Raw genomic sequence first — 24,764 nt, forward strand, 5'->3', positions numbered from 1 at the left:
AGGACAGCGAGTATGTGGCGCATCGCGTTCTGATGCAAGTCAATTTGTATCGCACAAAGTTCCCTTGGGAGCATTATAGGCATCACGCCAGACTCAAACCCCAAGGACTTCAACCCATGCAATTACAACGCCCTCGAATCTACAGGACTAACAAGCGTCATCTTAACCCGCCCCCTCTGAGTATTCCTATCCTTCTCAACCTCGATCCTCACAGTCACCTTGTCAAAGACAGATATCGTCACATCCGGTCGTCCAATATCAGACGACGGAACACCAATAGTGTAGTTCTCCGCATCAAACTGAGTGTCCCGCTTGAACATCACCAGACCCTCGAGTCCAAGCCTAAGGAATAGCAAGTCAGCTTCGGACGCTTGACGATGAACGGAACTTACTTGGACACGAACACCCCAAGACCGTTCCGGAACGTCCTGATGACAAAGGCATCCTCTGTCACCTCCTTTTCCCTCTCATTACGACCTTTGAGGGCAAGTCCGACGTAGAATTCGACACTGGCGCGACCTGCCATTTGTGCCATCCGGTGGCGCCTGTTGATAACTTCCATGATGCGCTCAACGTGCATTTTGGAGTGAAGAGTCGGATGCAGTGGTGTATAACCAATAGCGGCAGCGAGCTGGCGGTGCACAAGGATATCTGAGAAATGTAAGCGTAAATACAAGGAGAGTGGCGAGTGTTGCACGGGTCACATACCCGCGTAGCGACGAATAGGACTGGTAAAATGCGTATAAATCGAGCTTGCAAGACCGTAGTGCCCGAACGTATCTCGAGAGACACTGCCAGAATTGAAGTATTCTGCGGACAGCATACACCTCGTCGCCATGATGCGCACTAATGTGTTGAAAGCAGGTTCTTTTGGATCCTATGGCAGTGAACAATTGACAGAGTCGTATGAATGACTGTAAACAACGCACTAAGCATTTGTCAAGAGAATCTGCCAATGCACCCGAGCTGGAAACGTCGAGTTTAAGTCCCTTTCGCTTTTGCAAGATATCTTGCAATTTCTCAAAGTTTGTGGGGGGTGGCGGCAGATGCCGTCTGTGAAAGGTTGAGAAAGTGCATATAGCAGCAGACAAGAGAAGCATACCTCAGTACCGATGTTTGCGGGAAAGATTCTTGAGTCTTTTTCGCCACGCTGGTATTGGCCAGTAACATGAATTCTTCAACCAGAGAGTTCGTCTCATGTAACGCTTTTTGTTCCACATCTACCGGATCGGATGACTCGGAGCTGTCAAGGTGAATTTTGACTTCAGGCGATGCAAGATTGAGCGCGCCAGCCGCCATCCGCTTGGCTTTCAGTTTCTGCGCAAGGGAGTTCAACAGTCGGATGCTTTGCGTGAGGTTGTCATTTAGTTTTCTACAGTCGAATCGTCAGCTTTATAATAAAGTAGGTCGAAAGATCTCTCACTCACGGATCATCTTTTCGAAGTTGCGCCTCTCCATACTCGAAAGCAGCTTTGGATGCGATAACAGATTTGGTGAAACGGACGTCTACTATTTCGGCATCTACGGTCATTTCCTATACCAAGTTCAGTCAAATACCCTAGTAAGCACATGATAGAAATTTGTCTAACCCAGATGACTGAGAACGCTAACCGCTCAACATGCGGCCTGAGGGAGCAAAGGTTCGTGCCAAGAAGCGCGGGTAACATGTCGATGCGCTTGTCAACAAGGTAGACCGTAGATCCGCGTGCAGCAGCTTCGCTGTCCATCGCAGTCTCTGGGTGGACGAAATGAGACACATCCGCAATATCTGTTGACAATCATGAGAGTAAACTTAATGAACAGCAAGAAGTAAACTTACGAACGCCAGCTTCGATATTTCCATTCGTCAGACGACGTGCATGCAAGGCATCATCGATATCCTGACAGCCTGGTCCGAGAAGTCAGTATACCTGTTTTATAGTGTGCAACAGGCATTACCTGGGGGATCTATACTGCAGATAATGAGATCTCTCAAGTCCGCACGATCTCTCCATTCCGGAATTGCTGCACTCTTAGGCGGGACAACCCATTGCTCGCCTTCTGGAGGCAGACAGTCAAGAATCGCCTTTCCGAAGGGCCTATATGGCACCTCAAACTCCAACAGGAGACTCTCTTGCTCGGCCTCTTTGCTTTCTGCCTTTCCGAGCGTACGAACAAAGTGACCCTCCGGATAACGAGAAGTAATTTCCCACCGGTCGATTGTTACCAATATTTTATTTCCAATGAGTGATGGTGCTTGGCGCGTACGTAGCCGGATGCGAGGGAGAAGTCTCGAGACTGGAGTAGCAAACACTGTTTGAAGCCCGAGTGATGTAGCATTACTTGAAGTGAGACTCGTAGAGTCGATGTGACAAACATATCTGGGTCAAAAGCACGTATAAACCTACTCAATATAATAGTAGGAGATGAACATACGCTCTCCAGTTGCGCTTAATTATGCCGACCACTCGACCGGTCGGTTGCTTTTCTGCAGGAGGCCTTTTCGTATGCTCAGCACGAAGAGCCTTGGATTCATGCTCGTGCACCATCAGGTCGTCGCCCTCTTCCTCTGAATCCTCTGCATCATCGTTTTTGAGTGTCGCTGAGAAGAAAAATGAATATTTAATTAGACAGTCTAACTAAGCTGGCTTGCCTTCCTGGTCGATAACCTCGTCAGTCGGTGCTTTCCATTGTCTTTCGTCGAATACTTCGACCACAACGACGTCCCCTTGAACCGCTCGGTTCATATTTTCCCTGCCCACTAGAAGGACAGGTTTTGTGAACGCAGGAACAGGAACAGTACCCTGAAAGAAATTAGTACTGGCATGAGTGGTGGCATTCGTCACAAACTTCGAGGTAGTTATATTGATTTGCATTGAAGTGACCTTGATGAAATTGACCGGCTTTGACTCCCGCCACGAGAGTGGACATAGGAAGATACTGCAAAGCGCGATATAAGTGTCAAAAGATTGCAAAGCCATATTCAGCGCACGTTAGCATAGAGGGCAGTACGCCCTGCAACAGCTCTGGTAGGTTCTACTTCGTCTGAGCCAGTCGCCGAAAGTAGATCGAGAAGTTGATCTGAGTTTTTCATGCCGTCCACATAATTGCGCACTTCGAAACTTCTCTGAGAAAGTGAGGTGAAGTATATATCAAACAATACATACCTGAACTGCATGGAATCTTCTCCTTATCTGCTTTTTGGCGATTGGCAAAGTCATCTGTAATCAATACAATTTTGGCTAGCGCTAAATTTGGTTGGCCTCGGATCGGAGGCTGTGCCAGTGTCAGATGCGCGTTGTACCACGCTGCAGCTTTCCTGATACCTATGTAATTTTTATCGGTATACTCGGGAATGCAAATTTGAGTACCACCGACCTCGATCATTCCGGTCGTTCGGCGTCTCACCATCTTCTCGCACGATGGCAGTCTCTCTATGACGCATATATCAGTAATGAGGAAAATTTGTGACGCTTCATGAGAACGCCAAGATTGGAAACTGGTATGAAATATGACTCCAAGATCAAAAACTGGGCTCGGTTCGGAACAGGAGGTGGTGAAGCAACATATTGTTAACCGCGACAAAGCGAAACTTGACAATATAAGTGCATTCATGAAGATGACTCACGACCTGAACTCGTTGTAAAACACCCATACTTTCCGCTCGTCAGTTGTTGTGAGGGCCTTGAGGCGACTATACAAGGGTAATGACCGATGACGAACTTCCTCCATAACGGTTTGTAGGATGATGATGGGTGGTGTGAAGTAATTGGATTCGATCAAGTCCATCTGTAAAGCATCAGTGCCGTACATGAACTCGTACTCGTATGCATACCTGTGCAAGAAATACATTCGTGTCGGGCAGGATATAGTGCCCAGTGGGGAAATCTTTGTGGGTGGTGTCCCCAGAACGCGGTAAGACAGTCTGCGCGGTTGCATCACATGCCTTACAGCCGTCGATGCCACAAGATATATCGTCCCTAAGGTACCGTTCGCGTAGAACTAAGGAGAACCAGCATTGAACAGATGAAGCATCGTGATGAGATGAACCTGTGAAGTACCTTTGATAACTTTTCCTCGGGCAGTCTTTTTGAAGAACATCCGCTGAGTTATGACAGCTTCCTCCCTCGGTCGCTTGAGAATCTTAATCTCAGGCATGTTGGATGCTTCAGGAGTCGGGACTTCAGAAGGAGCAGGATTTAGATTCTGCATTACAGCGCTGATCACAAATATTTCATACTACGTCACGTGACAACCAATCCTTTTACTACCATTACGGTCGCCGTCAAAAAGACTATTAGCATGCTACCGTAGATCCATGGCTCCGCCCATCGCTAAACTTCCGGAACTCGCACATAAATCGTGGGGCCAGTCCGGTAACTTGAATGTCTGGCCTTGGATAGAATGATGGCAAAAATAGGAAGGGAGTGCTCGTATGGAACGTCGTTGCGCATGTGTTCAAAAGCTGTCAGTTCTTCCTACCAGAATAATTGGATGATCTTCCCTGAGTTCTCAATGCATGCGCAGCATGGATCCATGCGAATCTTCTAACCAATGTCACTATGTGTCGTCATGATATGCCCGTATACTCTGACTCTTCCTAGATTGTGTACTAGAATCCATAGTGTCTATAGGGTGGATACGTGTTTCCTGGGTAATTGTGACCTGGATTGGTCGAGCGAAAGCGGGCCCCGTTGGTGTTGATGTCTCGTAATATGCACTATTTCTGTGCATCAGGCCAAAGCTCAAACTGGCGATGAGCAAAAGCGGGGTCAAGGTCTAGAAGAATGTGAGACTAAAAAACAAGAAGCAAGGTAAAGTGCCTACAGCAATCTGGGTAACAACATTAATTGCCACGATAAAAGCATCGTTCCCGGCCTGGTACAGAGCGCACAATACCACGATGCTACTGGTATAGATCGCACCGGACTCGATGATAGTATATATGGTAGCCTTGTAGGAATTGTGAACAGCCAGCCCAGATACATGTCGGCCCGCCCTCCAAAGACGATATGCGATTCCGGACGTGACACTGATAGTAAGAGTAAGATTGCATGCGCAACTAGCTTTCCCTAAAGCTAGGGCAGTATTTGAAAATGTGCGATCGATTATCACCATGGCAAAGTTTGCGACACCAGTAGCTAACAGGGGTATGGTTGACGTGAGTGCTTGATTTGATAGTTAATTTAAGTTAACGAGCCTACCGAACTGTGCAGCTTCCAGAATTAGCTAACGGTATCACCGCTCGTAAGAAGCACAATAAGTAAAATGAAATCAGATCTCTTACCAAAACAAAAGCAAGGATCCACTTGTGACTCCAAACCACATAAAACCTCCATATCTGTTGTTGCGTATGTCAGGTTTAACATCTCCACAAGCCAGCAGTTACTCACTAGCAGTAAATTTAGAGCGAAGCCCTGAAAAAGTAACAATGAGACGCGATTTATGACAAATATAATATGCACGTTGAGAAGAAACAATCCCCCCATCGTCTTCGTCAAGGTTGTGTTCTTGAACAAGTATATGCTACTTCCGTCGGGGATGGATATTATAGCAGGATTTGTAAAAGCCTCCAGAGAGAGCAAAAGGGAGAGGATGTTGTGTGCTGTCGCGATTGAAATGTGGAAAACGCATGAAAGAGTGTTGATCCTGATTCAATGGTGAATGCTGGCGAATAATTTCACAAGTAATGATACGAACCAATGCAGCGGTTTGTACCGGTGAAACAAGGCATACATACATACGCCGAAAAGCACACAGCTGTTGATGAAATAAGCCAATTTGTGTGAGTCTGTCCACTCCAAACTCACTTGACTCCTGTCAGGCGAATTATCAGTACTAAATCCCCACACGGCTCAGAAAAAGGATGCATACCATATAGAATAGACTCTAACCAAGCTGCAGTTATGAACATACGATTGATAGATGGAAGTGCCATTTTTTCCCGAGGTGAACAGAGCAGTTGAAAATCGAAATAGGAGGTTCATGTTGCTCGGGCAGGTTCGCGGTCTTGAGATTCAAATCTCCGCTAGTCATACGACAAATATTGATGCAGGACTGCATACAAGTCACAACTGACATACACCTCTTTCATCGACATAGCAAAAGAAATGCATCGTGCTTTGTTTGTCTCGGAAATCCTCGCGGAGATCTTTATTAATTTGAATCACCTCCCGACTTCACTGGAAACATTAGGTTGGACTCAATCAGTGACACGCAAATCCCTTGCATCGCTCGCCTTGACATGCACAACCTTCCACGAGCTTGCGATGGATTTGCTTTGGGCCAACATGCTTGGGATACGACCACTGTTAGGCTGTGTGACGAGGCTACATCCACTGATATACGATCCTACGTCCAAGGTCAGTGCGGAGTATTAAAAGCAGCCTCATCGTTCTGTCCTTTTGTTTGTTTGTTCGTTCGCTCATCGAGCATCTAAACACAGTACTCCTGGTCCCAGTACGCTGAACCATTAGCCGAGCACGAGTTTCATCAATTTATGCGTCATTCCGCCCGCGTGCGCAATATAACCATATCAGCCAACAATTATTTTCACCTTCTTACAGCCCTTCCCATTGAGACATGCGTATTCCCAGGATTGCTGTCGTTATCCTGGATGGTTCAATGCACGAATAAAGGAGACCTGCGCTTTTTCCTGCCCCCAACGCTGCGCCGTTGTTATGTGTCGGAACTCCCATTAGATCTGAAATATATCGGGGCACACTGTGCTGATGTCGAGGATTTTACCATCCTGGAGGATAGCGACAGGACGCAACTGTCTGAAACCATTCGTTCATGCAAGAAACTCAGACGTCTGCGATGTCCGCCATTCGATTCGGCAGCATGGATGCACCTCTCCACCATCCCCACCCTTGTCGAGGTGAAGATTCTCACAGCGCGCATGAATCATCATCCCTTGGACAACCTCAATTTTGCGACCTTCCTCAACCTCAAGACTCTTTCGCTCTGTGGAATAGAAGTGGCAGCCGCTGTCGCAATAGTACAACATTTCAAATTCCCTTCGCTAAAGGAGTTTGAAATGCATGTCCGTGTTTTACCTTGGGCAGAGGCTGAGCAGTTTTTTTGTGCACTCTCACAGTGCAAAGCATCCCAGACCCTTGAACACATCAACATCTCTTCCCGCAATAGAATTCAGGATCACACTAGTGACTCGTCGACAGCAGTCAGACAGTTTCTTTGCTTCAAGCAACTGCGAACGCTGAGGCTATCTACTCATCGCTCCATCTACCTCGATAATGACCTGCTCTTTGAGGCCATGTCAAGTTGGCCGCACATTCACTCCCTATCATTAGTGAACTGGCATCTTTATCCAACTACCCTTACATTCCGCGGGTTGTTCGCGGCGCTTCGTCTATGCCCGAACCTGCAGGACCTGCAAGTATCGATCGATGCTCGGAATATCGACATAGAGCCTGAAGCTGAGTCATTCCAGCATACTTCCCTGAAAAATTTGATTGTGGGCTCGTGTGAGCTGGAGGCCGTAGATGTTGAAGCTGTTGCTCGCATCGTTTTCTGCATGCTTCCTGCCGTCGACCAAGTTATGTGTGCAAGCGGCAGCGTCCCACAATTGTGGCACAAAGTCAACAGGCATCTCGAATTCCTTAGAAGAAGCAAACCGTTCTCGGCGCCTGCCCGCTGTATTGCAGGCGCACCAGACCTGAGTTAGTACGCCCTCGTCCAGGAATTGTCACTGTCTGATATTAATTCCATGTTTAGCATGAGGAAGTCGGACCTGGAATGAAGTAAGATGGGTCATCAAGATATGTATCCGAGCTGTACTCGATTTTTCGAGGGGCTTAGAATGGAATATGTGGAACATTTGTACTCTGTGTGTATTTTCGACATCTGTATGATCTAATTAAATACTTTCAACGCCGCCGGTACACTGGAGGATTGACCTGGCGCTATAGATCTAGGATTACTGACATACTTATTCTCGCATGCGGATCGACACCTAGCCTGTAGTGCAATTTCAAGACGTCAATGAACTTACAGGAAGTGAACATGTCGGTCCTTGATCGGATGCGAACCCAGGGTATTACCAGCTATTTTATTGATTTACCGTCGCGCTCGTTGTAGTGGTACACCTTAGCAGGTGCAGACGGTCGGGTGCAGGACAGAGCAAGAGGCAGGGGTGGCAGGGGTCCCGGCACTCCCCGGGGGGTCTTGGTTCCATATAGTCACGGGCAGAACAGTTGTCCTTGGTCCTCTCCAGAGCGCAGTGCTAGCGTGTCCATCGTGCCATGTTGGCAGAAGAATTGTCCATCACCAGAAATCTCAGGACGGGGCAGGCATTGCGTTCATAAGCTGAATGTGGTGGGACATTCGTGATACGTCCGGTACTGGATCCATCGATATTCTGGTTATTCCCCTGCTGTCCAATCCATGCACCATGCTCAAACTGCGCGCACGACGGCTGGATGAGCGAGTACACTGGTAACCCTCCTTCGAAGAAGCGAGTCCAACATATCTGTATCCGCACCCATGGGGTTCCATTGGCCAACGATAACAGATATCGGTGGACCGGCCTACGGTTGTGTGTTGTTATCGATGGTGAAGGGAGAAAGGATATACGGGGAAAGTGGGGCTAAGAGTGGGTGTTTTCTTAGTCCAGGCCGCTCTGGAGTCGAGTTAGGGTTGCACAGCTTGTGATTGATGGTTGAATATTGATGTTCAATTGGTATGACAAGTGGGTCTAGGACGGCGGTGGTGATGAGCACGCCTGTAGATCGGCGGGAGGCGCAGTCAATCAACGTTGACTATTGGGAGGAAGACGAAGGCTTAAGCATGGGGTTGTTTAAATTTGTTGATACTGTGCTAATGGGTCGCGCGATTACCAGCGTCGTAGCGAGCGACGTACGTGTCCAATGTTTGAGTCAAATCGGCTAGAAATTAGAACACATCAACACTTCAAAACAGACTTTATCCTCTTTATTTCGTACACCATTCCCCGGGCCCAGGACAGAGCACCGTCTATAAATGTGGAAATCTTCTCTTAATCCTTTCTTAAGGTCCTCTGAGCGGAACGGCCGGGACGCGACAGCATTACCCCATCCGCACGCCTCTCCATTCTTCGGATTTTGATAAGTCTCTCGCTCAGATTAAGCGGCAACCATCCCTCAGTCGTCTCTTGGAAATGTCAGAAATCACGGGCCCTGCTGCTGCTGCTCTGGCATCGCTATGCTCTGACGACGTAATTTTCCTTCAGTCACTCCCTAAGGCGGAACTTCATGCTCATCTCAACGGATCTATACCTATCAAAACAATACTGGAACTTGCGCAGCAATACTCGCCTTCTAGTGCACAAACAACTGAGGTCGCAGATACCATCGAGAAACTCAAGTCTGGGGTCATTTTAAACGACATATTTGACTTTTTCTCTCTGATGCCCGCTATCTATGCTCTGACATCAACTCCAGAAGCTGTCGTGATCACTACTCGTGCAGTCCTCCAGTCATTTCTGAACTCCACAAATGATGGTGTGGAAAGCCCTCAATGCACGTACCTTGAACTACGGACTACACCTCGCAAGACGACGCACATGACGCGAGAGAAGTACCTCACAGTCGTGCTTGATGAAGTAGAGATGTATCCTGCTACTCAGGCTGCCCTGATCGTGTCCGTCGATCGTCGCATGAGTGATTTGGATGTTGAAGAATGCATTAATCTTGCCATCGAGATGAAGAACAGGGGCAGAAGAGTTGTAGGCATTGATGTATGCGGGGATCCACGCAGCGGCGACATGCGATCTTTCACTCAGCACCTATCAAGAGTCAAAGATGCTGGTCTTGGACTGACTGTACACATCGCGGAGGTTTGTGATTCGGATGTTTACTCTGGTGTATGCTACTCAATAATGATCGCAATCGCAGAGCACAAATAATACAACAGAGGATTCTCTGGCACTTCTTAGTTGTCGTCCAGATCGACTCGGACACGCGACATTCCTTTCTGATGAACTCAAGGCTTTGTTCTTTGAGGATATCCCGCAGCCTGGGACAGAATGCAGCTCATTGTCTGAATGTGCAACGGGCACAACAAACCCTCACACACCAGCCGGACTCAGAGATCCCCTTCACCCTCTCCACTCCAAATTTCAAAATCTCAAAAAGAGTTATCTTCTACGCTTCGTTTCAGATAGCACTGAGTCCGAGGAAGCGAAAGCGCAGATGTCTTTCTGGGCTGATGCAGAGAAATTTTCCGAGCGAGCTGCGATCAAGGATATCGAAGAGATGATCAAACAAGCGGAGTTGCCTAATAACGCGCCCGCAAATGGACAGTACAAGCCATGCATCGAAATATGCCTGAGCTCCAATCTTCTGTAAGATCATACATTGACCCTGCGAGCTATCAAATCCAACTTTTCTTTCAGATGCAAAACTGTCGCGTCCCTCGACGCGCACCATATTCGCTATTATCTGAAGAATAACCATCCTATCGTTATATGCGTAAGCACGCTATTTAACGCATCATAGGCTCCGTCTGACGTTTTGCATCATAAATAGACTGACGACGCACTCCCTTTCGGAACGTCTTGTCTTGGAGAGTACTCTTTGCTTCTAGCGCAGCCTCCGCTAGGCCTTGGCTTAAGCAGAGATGATGTGGCTAGAGTCGCGCAGATGGGCATAGATGCTGCATTTTCGAGACCTCGTGATTGACATATGTTTCAGTCTCGAGTACGACGTCTAATTTAAATGGGATGAATCCTGACTCTAGCATACTGGTTGTGTCGATAGCCCTACTTTAAAAAAAGAAAAAAAATCTGCGAAACGGAACAGAAATGCCACCGGCCTTTGACTTTCAATTTCTACAAGGTATCTCGTCGAGCCTATATATTCTTTTATTGTGGTCAACACGCATCCTGTTAGGTGCACAATGTTGAGTTAATTAGTTTTCAATATCTAATATTCGATGTTCAAGGTTGTTTGTGTTTGTTTTGTGCGGCGCAATCTCTTGTAGTACTTGCTATTGAATCATCAAAGCACTATTCCATCGCCGTAGAACTGATGCATCGCGCTTTATGTGTTTCAGAAATTCTCCTACAGGTATTCATGCATGTGAATAGAGTCCTGGACCCATATGCACCATTATTGTCATATCGCGAGATATCATTGGCGCGGAAATCCTTTGCAGCGCTTGCTAGGACATGCAAACTTTTTTACGAGCCTGCAATGGATTTGCTTTGGGCTGAGTTGGATGGGATAAAACCACTGCTAGGTTGTGTAACAAGGCTACATCCAGTCATGTATTGTAGGGGCGGTTCAAAGGTCAGATCGGTCAGCACGGATTATGTTCATTCTATCTCGTTCATTCACTCACCGAGCACCCGAACGCAGTACTTGTGCTTTGAAGTTATCGAGCCATTATATGAACATGAAACCTGTCAATTCTTGCATCACGCCCATCGCGTTCGCTCATTGAGAATACTACACGACGACTACCTTCACGTTCTCTCAGACCTCCTGATCGAGTGCATGTTTCCGAGATTGTTGTCGCTATCAACGGATCGAAATTTGAATCGATACCTGCATCTCTTCCCGTCACCCACGCTGCGTCGTTGTACCTTACCATGCGTTCAACCAGATTTGAAATCTGTCCCAATCCGTTGTGCTGCTTTGGAGGATTTGTCCATCAAATCCTCCTTCGGAAACATAGCGGCAGATGGGCAGGTGCTGTATGACAGTATCCGTTTGTGCAAACGACTTGTGACTCTGGCTTGCCCACCACTCGATTGGACAACATTGGAGTACCTTTCCAACCTCCCTACCCTTCGTACGCTGGAGATCTGGGACGACCGCTGTTCGTTGGGCTCGTGTAATCTCACTTTCGCGCCTTTCCTCAACATCACGACACTGTATTTCTATACCAGGAGAGTCGCATACACCATCGCAGTCATGCAACATCTAGATTTCCCTTCGCTAAATCAATTCGAGATGGACATCGTTAAGTTGCCTTGGGCAGAGGCTGAGCCGCTCTTTCATGCACTGTCACGGCACAAGACCCTTTCACACATTGCCATCTCCTCTGAACGTGGTGATCAAGAACTTCAGGACCTCTTGGGCAACTCCTCGACGCCAATCAGACAATTCCTTTGTTTCACGCAATTGCGAATCCTGCGGTTCAATTTTCCTTGTTGCTGCATAAACCTTGACAACGACCTGCTTTTGGAAGCCATGTCAAGTTGGCCACACATCCGAATGCTGGAATTTGTTGATCCCCAGGCGGCACCTACCGTTACATTCCGCGGATTATTCACAGCTCTCCACCGATGTCCCCGCTTGCATACGTTGGACATACCATTAGATACCACCGATATCGATGTCGATCCTACAGCCGATTCGTTCCTTCATACCTCTCTACGACATTTGAACTTGACCTCCTCTGCCATGTCGAATGCTGAAGGTGTATCTCGCATTATTTCCTCGGTACTCCCTTCTGTCGATCGAACTTGCCCTCCAGGATACAAGCGCCCCTCTGGTATCTGCCTTGAGGTTCAGAAGCATCTTGAATCTTTTAGGGAATCTTCGGTTCTTGGTCGCCATATCCTCACCTGATCGTCATATCCTGCATGTCGGCTTTTTCGATGTGAAACACGGAGCGTTTCACGTATGTACCTAGAGCAACCGTGTCTTCACCCGTTTGAAAGACCTAAAAACCTTCTATTAGAACTCATGCAGTGCCCCGGTAGGGATCTTTTTGCTCATGGCCAATTGTACATAGTGTTGTCGAGGGCGAGAATACGAACAGGACAAGATTGTATTAATATTGTATTTTCTAAATTGCTACTGTAAACACTATAGAGCCGACTGAACGGGTGTCTTTGTAGCATGCAAGGCTCGAAGACAACAATTACACAGCAGTCAGAATGGGTATACGAGTAAAAAGAGACAGCTACCATGGCGCAATGGTACTTAATTTGCTTCAACAAACATCTTCTGCGTTCCATTGATTAGGGAGAGGTCGTCTGGAATGGTATTATTGAGGAGCCATCTATAAACCCGGAACGAAGGAACTGCCAAGCGATGCTAGGTCAATTCGGACCGAACCCAAGGTATCACTGGCAGAAAACTCAATAAGCTCACACCAATACTCCTCCTAACAAACTCATAAACATAAGGTGGGCAAGATAAACTCGCCAGCTCTTTGTGAACCAGCGTCTGATTTCCAAGATTGTCGTCGATAGATGTGCTAGTTGTTGAGGAATAGATGGAGTACAGAGTATCAATTAATCCGGCAGAAATTAGGTCATTGGAATAATTAGCAAGGGCTGTGGTCAACAGTTGGGTCACTTCGCATATGCTTGCATCAAGGAACATATACTTGGAAAATCCTTGTAAAAGAACCGTTATAGGAACAGAATCGGTCAATAGCTACAAACGCATATTTCAATGGCTCACTGAAGCTTGTACATGTTTGATTCAGATTCGTAGGCCTCAGGCACACGACGCAAGGAAGAAAGCCACTCGTTATCAGGTTGGCATTTCCACTATCATTCACATGGTCACATATACCTGGGTCATGGGCGTATCTAGAAGTCGACAGTAAATTAGAGGAAAGATACACATGCAGTCGGACTCACTCGCACCGCAGTTTGCAGTTATATTTCACACACGAAGCCCTGTGATGGAGTCGTTCGAAGCAGCTAGGTTGGCATGGATAGCATAGTTAGTTGTTGTTCGTGCTTCAAACGTACTGCGTTTGACTCGAGCCAATGGACCGGCAGCTGGCATTGACTGTTAACCCTTGCTGCCACAGAGAATAGACACGCTGAGGTGTTGTCCCGGCATCAATTCCACGCTAAATGCGACATTTTCACCAGAAAAACCGAGACGAGTACCGTTGGGACCCGAAAATCCATCCAGGCCAAAAGAATCCTCGATGGGGGCACAATCCCCTCTAGGTACACAACACATCATCGCAAAACAGCTTCGAGTGACCTGAGAATTTGAACCTACTATACGAGTGGATGCATTATATTTTGCGCCGTTTAGATTAAACGTCCCAGGATTCCAGGAGGACCAAAGGTACACTGCAGCAGAGACTCCACTTAAGTAGCATTCCCCGATGTCGGGAATCTCGAAATAATTGTCTTGGACCCGGGTTGTTCATTTGAGAAGACATTGACAAAACACTGGGTCATGGGAAAGTAGAGGTACGCACTGGCAGTGAGACCCTGTTCTTGAAATTTCTTGAAGAGCAAGGAAAATCTGGTTCCAGTGATGTCAAGTTTGGTTCTTCGCCGATCTGAAGTAGGTGTATGTTAGGGTCACGTGTGCGTGTTGATCTAGCTTGAAGCGCAACTTGAACTTGTAGGCCGCAGAGTCCAGACCTTCTGGAATCTTGCCGTCAATTATCTCATTAATCTTATCGTCGTCGGTAGATTTGTTCGCCTGTTGATGTCGCTCGCCCTCGTACTACAGCTTTTTAGACGATGTGGTGTGGATCTGGTATTATGATCGGCAGCCCTGGGCACCATTCAAAGCTCGGGCATCAACTTCATTCAAGATATCCCACGATTCATGGTCCTGTTACATACTTTACAACCATTTGAGCTCAATTATTGGGGCCGAAACAAGGACTTTCTCCCAGTTCAAGTTGAAGGAAAACGATGTCATCAATTCAAAATCAAGGACGAGCAACTTGGAGATGTGGATCTGCTGCTTCACACCAGCCACGACAAACGCATGACGCACTACGGACTGCAAGGACGCGCCAATAATGTGGTCTCTGTCACCAGCGAAGCGCTTACGAAGAAATATAGAGATATTCAGGATGGAATGGTGGCCAAATTTTTTTTGGGAGAGGCGAATCGCACTAGCGAGCCAAAAATCCTGGACAAGGTCAAGGAGATCGCCAAGGTGCACGACACCGTAAAAGACCATATTCCTGAACTGCTCTGGCACCACACATTTACGAATCCCACATCCGCTATCCGAGAAGCACTCGGCGTTCCAGAACCCACCACGGGTAGTCGCGTGCTCTATATACTTGTATTCCGCAAGCTCCACCCCATCACGAAGCTTCACGGCAAAGATCTTTTTGACGTGTGGTATCAATGCATCCAATGTACGTATTTTATTGTATTCATGAGGCTCTTCATTGACATATCATGCAGGCCACGTTACTTTGTGGAAGGAAGGGGTATTTTATCGAGATGTCAGCCCTGGCAACCTGATGTGGTATAGGAGCCTTGGCAGACTGATAGGCGTCTTGAACGACTACGATCTATCCTCGTTGGCAGATGACCAGGATCCTCGGGGCAATGAGCGCACAGGCACGATACCATTTACGGCGCTCGAGCTTCTCTCCGCACAGGGTCAACGAGGAGAAGTCAAACACCTATATCGTCATGATATAGAGTCGTTCATGTGGTGCTTAGCCTGGATTTCTTTGCGTTACGAGAACGGAGCCCTTCTGCCAGTGAAATCGCGTCATTTGGACGATTGGGCCACTTCTGACGCAGTGACCTGTGGCATGCTCAAGTTATACTTTTTGAACAACCTCAAAGAATACCGATCTCCTCACATAGAGTCACCTACGTGGAAGTTCCTTGTGGAGTCTTTTGTGGTGCTTAAAAAGGAAGCCGACGCTCGATACTATCCTGGCCTTCAGTTTCTCTCAGATGGAGACGAGCAGCCCAACCCCGAGGAATCCGAATCAGATATTGATAATTTTATACAGTCATTCAAAAATACCAAGAGCTGGGCTGCGCTCAGCTAGCCTTCACAAAAACCTTTGTAGTGATTTCCTTTACTTGTTACAATACATATGGTTTTCTAGCTTCCGATACTTGCGTCAATTGCCTGTGTGCGCCTCCCAGTAGGTGGGTGGTAGTGTCTCGTCAATCCTCACTGCAGAGAATGAAAAAGAAAGATATCATGTTTAGCTACCTGCTTTTGTAGTAGCTACTGATGCGGCTGAGTTCCAACAAAAGATCAGCAGTACTACATGCACCTATGCTACTAGAACCGAGGAAATACGCTCAAAATATACTCGATTATTACAGGTCGCGATGGATGCGAAGGACAAAGCTTGGTAGGTGTCATGGACTTTCGAACTAATTTGTGCCTCGAACCACCAAAAATTCTAGTCCACGTCGTCATCAGCCTATTCACCGGCACGTTTCAGCAAGCCATCTCCTTCAACCCCGAGGCCTCTGCCCATGGGATGTTGCAACAATCTCAAAAGACGTGTAATGCAACAGTACCTTGTGGACATCGACGAGCACCAATTCCCTAGGTGGAACATTCTGAGCACAATATGGAAAAGGACCATTCTGATCATTGCAACCAGCATTACCTTCATAACCTCAGAAACGCTGCTTGGCTTGGTTTGTGTGGTTGTCCGTCAATACAAAACTTTCGGATTGACTGGATCAATTACGGCTCGAGTGTTGCAAAGCAGCACAGCGATCACGAAAAAGATTAGAAAAGGATCAGGCATAATCTGATCCGCGAAATGTTGTTGGGACGTCTTTAAAAGCACGCATACAACGAGATTATTGACACACTCAACATCACATATATGCACTCGTAGTATGTCACGTCAGAGTCCTTCCGATCGGATATCCGAACACCAATGGAATGTGCGTGGGCGATCGCGGCATAATCGTCAGGAGTCATGTAGCTCTCCACGACGTACGTGGAGTAGGAGCAGTAAAGGGCAACAAACGTGCAACTGGATACTGATCATGAAACTGCTCATCGAAGTCGGGAAACATCAAAAAAAAACTAAAGAACTTGGGAAGACACGAAGGACGTCCCGTCATCGAGGAGCTCCTGATCCGACACGACCAGCGAAACGGGAGGCATAAGCAAATGTGAAGTCAATGGCAAAATACGATGAAGCTGCAGCCATGACAAGTTAAACGCGATGGTAATGTAGAGCTGAGTGGTAGTGACGGGTCACGGCAGACGAGGAGAGGGTTGAAAGAGCTGACAAATCAAAAAGAAAAAAAAAAAACATGTCGGAGTGTTTTCTGCCCGGCTATCGTGATTACCGACATGAATCGTTGGACCAAGAACCAAGACGCTCTAGTTCAATCCTTCTGTGTTTATTCCAACCATCGATCATTTTCACCCCATCCTATATATCGAGATTCGAGATACATGCGTGTTTTTTCTGTCGTTAAGCTGGACCGTCTGGACAGCTTCAGGTACGACAATTGCACATGATTCAGAGTCCTGTCATTTATGTTGTTAGATTAATTAGAATCCGTTGTGCAACAGTGGATGATTGAAGAACTTGACGATCCTGGCATGGAAGATGTGTTAGTACATTCGCTGCGCGGCTCAAACTCATCTGCATTGTACCCAACCTGACTCGGCATGCCTCAGGAAATCATGTGGCGACGGGATGTGTTTTTAGCCGTTCCTGCATCAAAAAAAGGTCTGTGACATCAACGAAAGAAGGTGTGAGATTGAAATTACGCTAGTTCAACGAGTAAAAGAATCTGATACAGATTGCTACTCTGTGCAGGGTGACTTGGAGGAGATTGAACAGATACCCTCGCGCCGTCCGCGTTTTACCTCAGGCGAGAACCGACCCTTGGCATGGTGCAAGGCATGGCGTTCTCTTTCATTGGGTTGAAAGGACATCAGGAACTTTCAGGCAGCTTACGGCGATCACCTTCCCCATTTACCTTTTCAACGCCCTTCTTGCGGAAGCTTTTTGTTGGAGGCACATCTGCGACGATCGCGTGCTGGATTTGAGTCATCTGACGGGTCCGGGCCCCTTATCTTAATTCCTCCACTGTTATGTTCCGAGGGTCATTTACCGCACTCTGTCTATGCTCCCCTTGCATATCCTGTCAGTTGTAGTGGATGCTGAGGCTGCGTATCGATATTACTCCCAAAGGCGAGTCATTCAATTTCCAACCCAACTCCCTAGACATGCTTGGTGCTGAAACTGTCTCGCATCATTTTCTCGATGCTTCCCTGTTCCCACATAGTTACCTAAGAGCATGACAATGCCACTGGAAGTTCAAGCATGCCTTCTGGTGCGATTCAGATATTTGCATTTGTTGGTCGTCAAATCAAAGGAATAGCCCCTTGCTCGTATTTATATACTCATGTTGGGTGATTATCCCTGAGTTCGCATCAAATCTTGCCATGCTTCGATGGAACGGGCAGGGGAGGTCATGTTCAGGCCTGTAGTCTGTCATGTGCTTATACAGAATTCTTCTTCTGTATCACCGTCGCAGATTTGCACAAGCCATCCAATGTTTGCAAGTTTCGTTTGTTTGAATCTGCGAACCAGATTTGCAAACGACTTAAGATTGGCAAGGTATATTCCAATTTTTATTTGTTGCTTGAACGACCATTGTTTTTGGCAGTTACACATCTACGTTCGAACCCAGTTTTATAGGTCAGTTAGTTTTGCCTAGAAGGGTGAAAAGGAATGAGGTGGTGCCCGCTGCCAGCATGAATTGCGATTGATATTCCACTCTGCCGTGGCGTTGCTGATGCCGATTACTGGCCCCTTCTTCTCCGAGCCTAATCCCATTTTACGTTCATTTGTGCACGCACCACAGTCTTCTCCGGGTCGGACGCTAACGTCGAGTATGCATAGGTCAGAAGCATAGAACAAAATTATACCTACCATAGAAGGAATTCATCTAGCCGCATGGCGCAATCAACATCCAACGTTCCATACTAATCCCCGGCCTGTGCTTGTTGAATTTGCCAAACCAGGACCGGCCTCGGTTGATCTATATGCGTTATTACAACAGCGTTTCTGCTCCACCCGAGGTTATTTGCACGCTGTACCTGGGCTGACAGGTTGGCGCTAGTATTGGATACTGAACGTTTTTTTTGCCTCAACTAGAGGCCCCCTTACTTATGGTCATATCAAATCAACGCTCAGCCTACGCAGTCAACGACTGCCTTTCCACAGTTTTGTTTGGCCTCATGCGGTGATTCACCATATGCAAATTTTGCTAATGCTATCATGACAATGCCTCGTTACTCAGGTCCTCGGAGACACTGTGAAGTTAGTCGACTTGGATCCGTGTCTAGGCTTCGAAGTTTTCCTATTCTGAACTCCCTGGAGGTCAGAAAGGGAAAAGGATCTGCCACAAAACGGTCGGACAGGTCTATTTGGGTGGTAGGTCTCCTATTCAAATAAGTATCTGAGTACTTAATGAGTGCATTTACAGGGTCTGCATTCATTTGTAGGGATCACAGTTCCATTCCATCAAGTAGTTTGCATGCATTCTGCACTGCAAATACGTTTCGCCGTGGTGACCGCCGAAAAACCCTCATATCATACGTTAAGCGCGCACACATTCGACGCAGCTGCACATTCCTATGCATCTTTCAGTTGTTTGACACGCTTCTCCGGTGACGCGCGGGTACCGGGGGATTGTATACCCAGCCCCATGATACGAAACGAGGAACTCTGAGCTGCCGATCTACTCGTCGACCAGTCAAGTTTGCAAAAGGAATGCAACCGACCTACACATGCTGCTCAGCCATGGGCGTCAAGCATGGAAGCACGCCGCGAGAGAGAACGTGCGGGTTATCCGGAAATATACTCACTATAGCATGCTCTCCTCGAATGTTCTCAACGATGGCCTCGTTGCCTATTGAATTCAAGGTATATCCACTTGCTCATTTGCGCACCTTGCACGATGCTAAGAACATCGACAGGTCCGCTTTTCATCAAGGCATCCATAGACACTGCATAGACCATTCTTGCTTTTGACGGGGCTTTATGGGCGCCCTTTGATGTTTTCGGTAAATGGCCCTCTCGGATTCGACAGTCAGATTAATTCTCGAGCCTTTGACGACCTTGACATTGTTGGTTTCTCTAATGACCACCGTACTTCCCGTGATCACGACCACGTCAGTTAAATCTTCCGCAAGACCACAACGATATGACTTGACTTCAGGTTTCCCAGCCTGCTCACAGTGGAGTTTAGTATAGCAAGTTGACAAGGGCGAGACTTGATCGTGTTAGCGCATTTGACAATGTGGTCTCCTCCCTGCCGTGAGCGATTCTGACTATAGCAGGGACCGCAGTTGAACTTCCTTCAAGTTGAACCAATGGTTTGGTGCCTCGATGTCACAATCGACTTGGGTCACCACCTGTTTGGTTCCCTTCCAAGGATCTTGGAAAGAACTCACTAAGGCCTCGCCGCGGAAGTTAACTGCCAGGAGCGCAATACAGTTTCGTTTCCCACTTGCTGCATCACATCTTGTATTACAGGAAATGGCTCAATGTTATGCACCTTTACAAATGCTACCACTGTCGAAATGTACCTAGATACTAAGGCACTTTCTTCCGACAGTCCACGGCCAGGCTCTTCAGGCTTCAGCCCGTACAAGTTTGGTAAACGAACGAGCCCGCTCATTTACTATGTGCTCACCAATTCAAAAAATTTTAATATTCTGATGGGCCAGGCCGTGCTAAATATGCATTCCCGCCTGCGACCGTCTCATGGCCTCACTCAGTTCATCGCGAATACGATCAATTATCAAGCGGGGAACAATAAAAGCTTCCAGATCAATATTATCAAACTACTTGACGGCTTACGTTGATAGCAGTTGGATGGATATCGTTTTTCGTCAACTGGTTGGAAGCCTGCCACTGCTGTGCTCAGACGCAAAATTGTTAACTGCAAGAAGGTCATTGGAGCGGGGTGGTAGAATTTAGTGACATAGTAGTTTCAGTCACTTCTGGCGAAGACGTTGATGGCTTCGTCTTTGGTAGCTTTCGAGACCTAGTTTCTCTACTACCAGCAGTCTTCCCTAGACAGAAATACCTTCCGACATATTTGTCGTCACAAATGGCACCATGTTCTAAGTCAGCACGTATGACTGGCGAGAAGGGCGTCTCATCTACCTGTTTCTATTTGTCATCTTTTATGATGATCTGGCTGGTTAAGAGATAATGTCGTGTTCGACTACTGTGACCTCATGCGCCTACTGCAGCTGGTGGGCTAGAAGGGCACATGTGTGGTCTTGAACACCACGATGCTTGAAGAGGAATGAAGAGATCGAGATTCGACACGTGGGGGAATATGAAAGGAGGGCTAGAAAACGGCTAGTGGTATCCCGTCCCGAACCACAGCGTACTATGCAGATGCAGATGCCGGTGTCGGAACCGCACCCTGATACCTTGCAGATACCAGTGTAGGAATTACGTCGATGAGACAGCAACTTTCTAGCAGTAGCAATGCATGACAGGTTTCATTACGGTTGCGGGCACCTAGAACGTAGCCGGACAATAGCGTCTGTGCCGACTCATCGTGATTGAGTTGTCGTGTTATTTATACTCGAATCTCTAGTTTCGTAGTGGTCACAGGCCTAGGGTGGGTCATAGTTTTAAGTTGATGCGATCTCACCGTGAAGCTGAAGCGCTGAAGTTTCAAGTAGCTTACATAAACACGGAAAGTGACCCTCTTACATCCAACCAGTGAGGGGCCTTAGCCATGACACGCGACGGCGACCTTCCAATACATCAAAGTCTATTCAACTCACACGCCCTCTCTTTCCCTCGAAGCTCGACTTGGAAGGACAATTTAAAAGTTACTGCACGCTAAGCGTGCAATTTGCTGCAGGTATTGGAAATCAAGCGTATTTCTCCCGGTGGCCGCCGGTGCCCCAGTGAGCCTCTTCGAAGTATCCACAGCGTTGGAATTCAACTTCTCAACGAAAGGAAACTGGACAGGCGAGTCTTTGTGTATGTATGTTGGTACGATCTATGAATCTGAATCTCCAACAGAGTCACTCCAAGGGAGAGGTTGGATCTCACATTTTGCTCTTGCCTCCAAGTTCGTCTTCAAGTTCTCGAAAGCTTGTCTAGAGCGAATCAAAAATTTGAACAACGCAATATATCTGTATCTACTTGCCATACTGGTAATAGAGAGTCGTTGTATTGCTGATCATCTTCATTGTGTGCATCCAAGGCTCGCGCATACTCAGTATCGATTCGGATCACGGGTTCCGCCCGACTACTTCTATAGTCCACGCTGTGTCAGTGGTGTGCATGCAGCAATGGTAGAATATATAATATTCCTATGGGAGTGACCGACAGCATGGCTTCTGCGTCTACCTCTCCTCTTGGGATGTCTCATGCTCACTCCAAATTTGTGCACTACACAGTCATCATCATCAGCCAGATTTTTATACTGGCATTTGGATACGGATTCCTTGGTGCGGTTGCTTACTACGAGTACCTTGCTCCATCCGATACAGTCTGCGAGTTAATGAGGAGCCATCCTGGAGAGGTTACAATGCTAGTCACGTTGATAGCAACTGTGCTATCAGTCATCACCGCTACGTCAGCCTACCTTTTGCTCGTTCCAATTAATCGTTTAGTGAGACGTGATTTTTTTCATTAGTCTTTTCACGCTTTCGGTCAAAGAGGCGCTAAGACATCGAATATGCCAGCCCATTTCTCTAATTCACCTGAGCGCTGGTGTCGCTTTAGCCCAGGGCTCACATCTTCTGAACCACCGACACATGAAATTGACAGTCCTAACGCTGTTCATATTTGGGGTGCTGAAGCTCTTAACGGCCGGGTGCGTCTTCTCTGAAAGCATTGTCGAGATCTTCTCATTTGAATGAGGTTATAGGTGGACAACTCTCTTAACACCGACCTACTTCATGTGGCCAGTACAGTTGAATGGGTCCGAAATTGACATAACGGGAAGCGCGTTTGCTGCCTTACTCCGAGAAGAATACCTGGCAAATGGTCTCAGTATGTATTTCTAATCAAATTCATGAGTTGTTTGTGTAATCGAATAACTAAGTCCAGGACAATGCCTTCGAAGTTCTCGATATCGGTGGAATGCTCAGTGGAGTTGCTGCTGCGGGGTTTACTTTTGGTCTTCCTGGAACATTCAACTTTAATGGTGCAAAATACAACATATCCACTCGTACGTCCAGTCACTCAGCTCACTCTAAACTATCTTATGATACTGTGCAACTAGAGGGGATCGTGCCTACCATTGAATCGTTTTCTGGCTCGGATGGAATTCCGGATGCTAATGGCACTCGTCTCGGGTTCTCTGGTGGAAATGTCACAGTCAACACACAAGTCGTACCTGGATCACACTCCAGCGTGCCTATTCCTCAAGGTTTCAGCACGAACTATTCGATGTGGCAACAAGGGTTAACAGCGAATGTTAGCTGCTGGGCCATCGACTCGAGTCAAACGCAGTACCTCTGGGACACGAACAACTCTTACGTTGTCTATGCTAACGCAGCTGCTTCGAGTGACTACTCCATCACCGGTCTCCGCTTGTGGAATATCAGTGCAAACTGTGGTACCAGTAAGTTTGAATCTTGGACCTGCCTTTTTTCGATTTTACTGACAGCTTCTAGATACGCCAACAGCGTACGAATATGTGACCATGGTGGATGCAAATGGAAATATGAGCTCATCAGGGAGTGGCTTTCTTCCATCTGTCGTGTGCCTAGGACCAATTGATGTGAACCAAATGTATACAAGCTTCAGTAAGCCCTTCAAATATGCATGTTCGGAGTCATTGACCGAATCTGTTCTTGTAGCCATTTTTACACACAAGGGTTTTACAAGTATAATTTCCTTACAGCAAGCATATGCGAAGTGGTTCCCTTGTTGACCACAGTCCGCGCCGATTATTCCAACGAACAGATTTCTTCCGAGGTCATCTCATCCTCCACTTTCCAGCCAGAGAACGCCGAGCTACTGTCATTTATCGCTGCTGTTGCCAGGTATCAATCGATCAACTCGCAGGGACTTAAGAGCAGCACAATTGGGGATACCTTGTACTCCATCTATTCCTCGACCACTACCGAATATGTCAATAACAATCTCAGCCAAGCGAGAGTTTACCTTGAGCTCGTCAGTTCTATATCATATAATCTTGATCCACCTCTTATGACTTTCTTAGGAGGATTATTGGCGTGGTGTTGTTGAGTTTTCCGCCACGGTGAGGCTGCTGGTTTTGTCAATATAGTCTAAATTGACCTGGCATCATTTTGCAGTTCCTTCGCTCCGGGTTTATGGCCGTAGGCAGCTTCCCCGATAATGACATCCCAAACAATCTTTCTTCCCAAGTCAATGGGACCATGTTCATATCGACGATAGGCTGGACTCGCTGGGCTAAGAACTCGCCGACATATCTGCTCGCTACAATGCCGCTCACCATTATCACTTTCCTCACTTTTGCCTGCGCATTGTACAGCCTTCTGGAGGCTTTGGAAGAGCATCGATCTCACAGCCACAAGGCCCACTTCAATGTGTCAAACACAATTCACCTCATTATGCTATGTGCTGCCAGTAATCTTGAACTCGCAAATTTCGGCAAGAATAGGGGTGGGATCAGTGGGATCAAGACGAATGAAGATGTGATGGTTCGCCTGGAGGAGGTCAATCTCCCTTGTCCTGACGATCGATTCAAGGAGTTCAACACTTCTAGCTCTCAAGATCAAGTTGACCATAGAACGAAGTTTGTGCGAGCGGACGCAGGGACTGTATGATTTTTTAGTCATTCACTTCATGCAGTGTCTGTTCTCAGTTGCATGTACATTGTATACCTAACTTGGTCTTGTTTGATATTTGTAGGGCACGGTGTCGAACTACAGCGTGGTAGATGTGCATGATTCATTCTGGTTCAGGTGACAAAATGAACGGAACATGGTTGTGGATGAAGTCTTTAGTCCGACTAGAGACTATCGTGCATTCTGCAGGAATGTTACATTATTAGAAGTATTTCTGGCGATAATTTTCGCGTCATATGTGAAGCAGAGCTTTGTCTCAAGAGTCGCTGCGGG

The 24,764-nt window shown here is 47.1% G+C and overlaps 7 protein-coding genes across 7 annotated transcripts; 5 read left to right on the forward strand and 2 right to left on the reverse strand.

Annotated features, from left to right (window-relative positions):
- Positions 1-77: 77 nt before the first annotated feature.
- EDB93DRAFT_752250 (uncharacterized protein) lies at positions 78-4,365 on the reverse strand. The gene is made up of 18 exons (XM_041457333.1): positions 4,041-4,365; positions 3,815-3,981; positions 3,608-3,768; positions 3,358-3,413; positions 3,147-3,305; positions 2,972-3,093; positions 2,830-2,919; positions 2,633-2,783; positions 2,416-2,581; positions 1,939-2,360; positions 1,820-1,888; positions 1,590-1,768; positions 1,428-1,534; positions 1,103-1,372; positions 930-1,053; positions 709-877; positions 393-651; positions 78-342 (listed from the first exon to the last, which is right to left on the reverse strand). Exons 1-18 carry the CDS (start codon positions 4,189-4,191, stop codon positions 123-125), a joined length of 3,042 nt encoding a protein of 1,013 aa, XP_041304487.1. The 5' UTR covers positions 4,192-4,365; the 3' UTR covers positions 78-122.
- Positions 4,172-5,920, reverse strand: EDB93DRAFT_1231070 (uncharacterized protein; the record flags this gene model as incomplete). The annotated part of the gene is made up of 7 exons (XM_041451284.1): positions 4,172-4,758; positions 4,807-5,120; positions 5,184-5,208; positions 5,267-5,320; positions 5,373-5,628; positions 5,680-5,739; positions 5,832-5,920. The coding sequence occupies 7 exons, from the start codon at positions 5,915-5,917 to the stop codon at positions 4,540-4,542; spliced, it is 1,014 nt and encodes a 337-aa protein (XP_041304488.1). The 3' UTR covers positions 4,172-4,539.
- EDB93DRAFT_752308 (uncharacterized protein) lies at positions 5,854-7,881 on the forward strand. The gene is made up of 3 exons (XM_041457334.1): positions 5,854-6,341; positions 6,425-7,661; positions 7,717-7,881. Exons 1-3 carry the CDS (start codon positions 6,090-6,092, stop codon positions 7,719-7,721), a joined length of 1,494 nt encoding a protein of 497 aa, XP_041304489.1. The 5' UTR covers positions 5,854-6,089; the 3' UTR covers positions 7,722-7,881.
- Positions 7,882-9,136: 1,255 nt separating this feature from the next.
- On the forward strand, positions 9,137-10,658 carry EDB93DRAFT_1090950 (Metallo-dependent hydrolase; the record flags this gene model as incomplete). Its single annotated transcript, XM_041446311.1, has 5 exons — positions 9,137-9,814; positions 9,873-10,023; positions 10,246-10,321; positions 10,373-10,448; positions 10,506-10,658. The coding sequence occupies 5 exons, from the start codon at positions 9,137-9,139 to the stop codon at positions 10,656-10,658; spliced, it is 1,134 nt and encodes a 377-aa protein (XP_041304490.1).
- A 287-nt stretch (positions 10,659-10,945) lies between these two features.
- On the forward strand, positions 10,946-12,842 carry EDB93DRAFT_752653 (uncharacterized protein). Its single transcript, XM_041457335.1, has 2 exons — positions 10,946-11,267; positions 11,337-12,842. The coding sequence occupies exons 1-2, from the start codon at positions 11,007-11,009 to the stop codon at positions 12,552-12,554; spliced, it is 1,479 nt and encodes a 492-aa protein (XP_041304491.1). The 5' UTR covers positions 10,946-11,006; the 3' UTR covers positions 12,555-12,842.
- Positions 12,843-14,777: 1,935 nt separating this feature from the next.
- Positions 14,778-15,720, forward strand: EDB93DRAFT_1090936 (uncharacterized protein; the record flags this gene model as incomplete). Its single annotated transcript, XM_041446310.1, has 2 exons — positions 14,778-15,066; positions 15,116-15,720. 2 exons carry the CDS (start codon positions 14,778-14,780, stop codon positions 15,718-15,720), a joined length of 894 nt encoding a protein of 297 aa, XP_041304492.1.
- Positions 15,721-22,069: 6,349 nt separating this feature from the next.
- On the forward strand, positions 22,070-24,470 carry EDB93DRAFT_1090990 (uncharacterized protein; the record flags this gene model as incomplete). Its single annotated transcript, XM_041446316.1, has 9 exons — positions 22,070-22,284; positions 22,346-22,525; positions 22,580-22,698; positions 22,757-22,882; positions 22,937-23,272; positions 23,343-23,448; positions 23,517-23,832; positions 23,882-23,920; positions 23,976-24,470. The coding sequence occupies 9 exons, from the start codon at positions 22,070-22,072 to the stop codon at positions 24,468-24,470; spliced, it is 1,932 nt and encodes a 643-aa protein (XP_041304493.1).
- Positions 24,471-24,764: the final 294 nt, after the last annotated feature.

Source organism: Suillus bovinus (genome assembly GCF_016758785.1).
Source record: "Suillus bovinus strain UH-Sbo-P2 chromosome Unknown EDB93scaffold_60, whole genome shotgun sequence".
Classification (NCBI taxonomy): Eukaryota; Fungi; Basidiomycota; class Agaricomycetes; order Boletales; family Suillaceae; genus Suillus; species Suillus bovinus.